This window comes from Elephantulus edwardii, unplaced genomic scaffold, assembly GCF_000299155.1.
Source record: "Elephantulus edwardii isolate Elephantulus edwardi_28Jun2011 unplaced genomic scaffold, EleEdw1.0 scaffold00046, whole genome shotgun sequence".
NCBI lineage: Eukaryota > Metazoa > Chordata > Mammalia > Macroscelidea > Macroscelididae > Elephantulus > Elephantulus edwardii.
In genome coordinates, this window is record NW_006399796.1 from 17199722 (window position 1) to 17205721 (window position 6000).

General features: G+C 33.9%; 1 protein-coding gene across 2 annotated transcripts in view; it reads left to right on the top strand.

Annotated features, from left to right (window-relative positions):
- Positions 1-6000, top strand: part of SLC12A2 (solute carrier family 12 (sodium/potassium/chloride transporter), member 2) — a 101858-nt gene that overhangs the window by 81181 nt on the left and 14677 nt on the right. For both annotated transcript variants that reach the window (XM_006886011.1, XM_006886012.1), the window contains exon 19: positions 4682-4761. In XM_006886011.1, the coding sequence (XP_006886073.1) occupies positions 4682-4761 (80 nt within the window). The remainder of the gene's footprint in view (positions 1-4681; positions 4762-6000) is intronic.

Sequence of the window (6000 nt, forward strand, 5' to 3'; positions counted from 1 at the left end):
ATTTTAAGTTCTTACACTGGGGAAGGGCATTTAATTCAGAGACGTGAACCTCAGATACCTAGATTTTCTGCCTTCTCCAACTAATTTTGCAGTTAATCAATCATTTGAATCATTGATTAAATTATTGTTTTTAAACTACACTTACATGTTTTACTTGAAAGTGTGTGGTTTCTGTTTATTTTTCAGTATTTTGAGGGATCTTTATCAGTAAGTTTATTTCTGTTTTGTGTCATTTTACTTTCTTCTGTTTATATGGAAGGATTCTTATTTTTTTTCTAGTTTACTTTTTATGTTAATAACGTTTTTGTGTTTCTTTACCACCAGTAGTTTTGCAACTGAGTTATTTAAGGAAACCAAAATAACCTTTTAAAAAAGTTTTGTTAGGTTTAGATATCTCCTTTAATTGCCCCCTAGAATTAATTAATATATTAATTAATATACTTATTTAGGTGTGTTCACACTAGGAAAACACTTAAGTGGCCATGCCCAGTTAGATATATCTTCTTATGATAGCCACCCATGAACTAGAACTAGCTGTCACTCTTATAAAATATATAGACAGATGTCCCTTTTGTTGTTATTGTTTAAAAAGAGCTCTAAAACCACATTTAAGTAAATTTTGATCTGATTACCCTTTTGTTGTTGTTGTTGTTAGTTGCTGCTTAGCCATGCTGACTCATGACAATCCCACATATGCAGAGTGAAACTACTTCGTAGGGTTTTCCAGGCTCTTTTCCTCAGGGGCTTGTAGGTAGATTTTAAACCGTCAGCTTTTTGCCCGTTTTTCAAGTATTGTTTATATGTTTGCACCAGCAAATCAGTTCCTGATTACCCCTAATTTCCTGAGATCATCTCCTTTACTGGAATTCCAATGTATTTATCGATATATTTAATCACCTGTGTCACAAATTACTTTTTTCCCTACCTTGAAGAATCTTTGAAGATTTAAGTTTTGTTGTTGTTGTTGTTTTTGTTATGTGCCAACGCATAGCGACCCTATGTACAATAGCTCTGAACCCTACTCTATCCTGTGCCCAACCTCACTGTCTGACACACCCATCCTGATTACCCTAGTCACTGAATCAATCCATCTCGTCCAGGGGTCTTCCTGTCTCGCACTGTCCCGTCATCTTCCCGAGCATGGAGTCCCTCTCTAAGGACTGGTCCCGCCTTGCAGCATGCCCAGAGTATGTTAGATGAAGCTTCAGAATCCTTGCCTCCAAGGAGCAGCCTTGTCTCACCCTCTCCAGTACGAACCTTTTTGTTCTCCTAGCAGTCCATGGTATATTCAGTACTCTTCTCCAGCACCACAGCTCAAAGGCATCAGTTCTCTTTCTGTCATCCCTAGTCATTGTTTATTCGCTTTCTGATGCATAGCAAGTAATTGCAAAAACTATGTCCTGGATCAGGCGCACCTTAGTCTACAGGCTGACATCTTTGCTTTTCAGTACTCTAGAGAGGTCCCTTACAGCAGACTTTCTCAATGCAATTTGTCTTTTTTTTTTCCCTGGCTGTTGGATGACTTAAATATAAACAACCAAAACTTAACAAACCCAACTCTTTATATATGGATTTCTCTTTATAGGATTTCTCCTTAATTTTAAATACATTTTATAAAGTGAAACTTTGCACGTTCATTGTATATTGTTCTTTGTTTTAGCTTTGATTTTGGCACTCTTTTGTAAAAAGTCTTAAAATAGCTTTGTAATTATCTCTCTGTGTCTAGGATGTGTGGTAATTAGGGAGAAAAGGACAGTGTTGAAAGATAGATTTTCTCATGTTAGCTGTATATACTTTTTTCTCAAAACGCAACACTTAAGATGGAGTAATATCCTAGAAAAATAGAAAGGATGACATTTTTTAAAATAATCCTTTCCTACACCTGCATGTTGCCTCATAATGGGAGCATTGGGAAGAAAGACTCTTTGGCCTTGTAAGATTCAAGTGAGTGTTTCCCTAAAAGTGAAGTATGAATCTGAATATTGTTTATTGGATATCAATTAAAGAGTGGATGGACTAGAAGTACGTCTTGGTGTCCACAGCCATGGACATAAATAATAATTTTAAAGTAGTGACATTGCTCTTCTTTCTTGTAGCACTTCCCCTTAATTTTTTGGTTGTAGTTCTCTAGTTCTCATTATCATTTCATTTAGCTTTATTCCAGCTGTTTTTGAGTCAGGTTTCCCAGATTGTAAATCTCAATGGACAAAGACTACTCTTTCTTCACAAAGCTGCTGACAGATTAAAACCATGGACCTTTTGGTTAGCAGCACACCACAACAAACCACACTCTCTACCTGCCACTTGACCTCCTTAATATTCTTTGTTACTACTTTTTTAACAGCATATGAGGTCTGAAACCAGCTTTTCCAAATTATTTTCTTTATTTTCCCTTCAATTCCATTTCTCTGTCCTGTCCTTCATAATACTTTGTCCTCCTGAGCTGCCCTTTGCAGTCTTCTGATCAACTCTTTTCTCTTCAACATGATTTCTTTTCGTTGTGGCTCCTCAGTGCTCTAGTGCCATCTTTAGAGTCTGTTTTGACTAGGGATGATAAAAGGAGAATTAATGCCTTTGAGGTGTGGTGCTGGAGAAGAGTGTTGCATATACCATGGACTGCTAAGAAAACAAACAGATTCATTCTGGAGAGGGTTAAACCAGGCTTCTCCTTGGAGGCAAGGATTCTGAAGCTCCATCTGACATACTTTGGGCGTGTTGCAAGAAGGGACCAGTCTTTGGAGAAGGAGAGTACAGGAGAAAAAGACCCTGGATGATATGGATTGACTCAGTGTCTGGGGTAATGTGGGTAGGAATAACGGAGATGGTAAGGCTGGCTCAAGATAGGCCAGGGTTCAGAGCTGTTGTACATAGTGTCGCTATGAGTTGCAGGCAACACCTGTTACCTCTGTTTTTATAATGACCTTTTGCTTTCTTCATGGATAATATTCTTGATATCATCCCACAACTAATCTTGTCCTCTATCATTCAAATTCAGCTACTGTCCATCAATTTTTACTGTCCATCAATTTTTAAACAAGCAGATTTAACTATTTTTACTTTGAAAGTAAACTTGGGAATCTAAATTCCCTGACTTTCCTTTAAATAATTTGGTTTTGATTCATAGGATTTATTAGATTTTATAAAATTCTTTTTTTCTGTAGTATGTTAGGTTTTTACAGTTACATCTTGGGGCTGTTAATAGGTCTATTAAATTTCTTCTTCAGAGATTTACTTAGGTATTTGTTCAAACATAGAGAAGTGAAGCCAAGATAGTATTCCTCTTATTTTTGTTTTTTAGAGACCCTTTGCAACCACATACACTGTCCTGAACACATTCTTCCATTTGTTAGTGTTATTGTTAAGTGTGATGTTGTTGTTTGTTGTTGTTTAAGTGTGATAAAGTCTTATAATCTTTACTTCTAAAGAACATTCTGGTTATACCTCTTCTAAGACAGATTTAAAAGCCCATGATATATTCTGTATTCCTCATCAAATTCACAATTCTAAAACATCAGTTCTTTTCCAATCTTTCTTACTCATTTTCCAACTTTTAGATTGATAGCACACAATTGAAAATAACATAACATGCATCAGGAGCACCTTCATCTTGAAATTAGTATCTTTACTCTTTAGTACTTTAACGAGGTCTCTGACAGCAGATTTCCCCAGTGCAGCATATGTTTTGATCTCTTAACTCTTGGTACCATGAATGTTGTTTGTGGATCAAAGTTAAATGAAATAATTGACAACTTCACTCTCTTCTCCATCTGTCATGATGTTGTCTAGTGGTAAGGATTTTTATTTTTCTTTATATTGAAGTGTAACCCATATTGAAGGCTGTAGTCTTTGATCTTCTTCAATGTGTCTTCACTTTCTTCAAGCAAGGTTTTATTTTATTGCGTTCACTTTTTCTTTTTGATATATAAGATCATGAATATACATATACTTTTCTTTTTTACATGTATACAGTAAGTATAGATTCTGTACATAATTAAAAGTAATTTTAAAACAGTAAGTCCGTTACTACTTTTAGGTAACAATCTAAAGTTTTGAATCTGATTTTGTTTAATTTAAGATCAGTTTACATGAATTATGCTTTAGTGACTTTCCACATTTTTATTCTGCCTGTTTTAGTTGCTTTTGTAAGTTTAATGTATTTTATATATATATATATCCATCTCTAGTTACAGTAATTAAAAGGAAATACAAAATATTTTTTAAAAATCTTTTGTCCCTTCAGAAATTATTTCCTCATATTCTACAGCCTGTTGTCATTGTTAGAAAATTTTTATCTACATTATCTTCATATGTTTCTTTGGACTTTAAGTACACAATTCAGCTAACACTACTGTAAATTATTTCTCTGTAATTTTATAGTTGCTCTATTTCTGATAGAATAAAGCTAAACAGACTGTTTTGAATAGCTTATTATCAGCTAGAATATCAATATTATAATGATTTTCACTAAAGTAGAACTCAAGGATATTATGGGAGAATGGAAAAGGTATAAGATTTGCAATTATATATTTATTCATCAAGTAATTTTTCAAGCATGTTTAAATTGAAACAAACTAGAGATAAACGTAATTTGAGAGTTTACTATCTGTTGCTTTCATTTCATAAAGGGATATTGAAATTTTAATTTTTCCCCCTCCTCTCTCCATCCTCAATTCCTCTGTAGTGATGCCTTTGACATCCAATATGGAGTGGTGGTTATCCGCTTAAAGGAAGGGTTGGATATATCTCATCTTCAAGGACAAGGTAAATCTTCTTTTAAAAAAGTTTTATTTTTTAAATAAAAGCATACTATTAAGTTAAAAAAATTATATCTAATTCTAACAAATTCATTATCATCTTGCTATGCCATGCATTTGTTTCACTGCATCTCAAAATCATATCTATTTGGTGCTACCAAAGATGTTTTTCTGTTCATACCTACATAAATGATGGTTAGTGATGATTATGGAGAGAATCAAATTCAAACCGCAATGCAAATTGAAGAGATAGTGGTGTTTATACAGTGATCAGAGTTGTAAAACTGTTTGGGAAATAACATCTGATAAAAAGATTCTGAATGACTAAATCATATATTTTCCTATTTAGATAATGCAGTTATGCACTTTAAATCATGTACCTTTAAAGCATATTTTTAAATAAAGGTTGAAACCTAGTTAAGATGTGAGTACTGCTTTACTCAACTTGTTACATAATCTGTAGAAATTTCTATACCTCTTAGGATTTCTTAGTAGTTTTAAAAATAGAAACAGAAGAAAATTTGCATACTTAATATTTTACCCTTATCCAGTAATTACCTGATTATTATCACTAAATGAGGGCTATAGCATCACCAGAGACATACCGTGAACGTTTATTTATTTTTCATCTATCTTTAAACTACTTTATCCCTACCATACCCCTCATTTTGCAATTTCAAAAGAAATTGTTTTAATTCTTTATACGTATCACAGAAGGATGGCTTGCTAAAAACAAATTCTTTCTGTGCAGTCCTTATTGTCTGACACAGTGAATGCTCCATAGGTTTTCTAGACTGCAGTCTTTGAAGGAGCAAATCAGCAAAAATCTTTTTATTCTGCAGAGCGATACAGGTGCATTCAGATGTTTCAGTTAGCTGCTGAATGCTCTGCTCAGGAATAAAGGCTTTGCAAGACAGTATTTGTTTCTCAGTTGATTGAGATATACTTAAAAGGCATACTTTCTGTTTGGGGTTTATTTATTGTTATTTACTGTTGAGTTACAACCACCTCATAACTGACCCTCCAGCAGGTTTTCAGAGGCAGTAAATTGCTCTGATGGAGATTGCTCATGTTTTTCCTTCAGAGAAGTTGGTGAATTTGAACTGAGTGCCTTTGAGTTGGCAGTGCAACTCCTTACCACTAAGCCACTAAAGCTCCCTAGAATTTATTTAATGTCCTGTTTATACTTATTATCCTTTATAATTACTATTACAGTATGACTAATTATATAATTTAGTAACAAAAA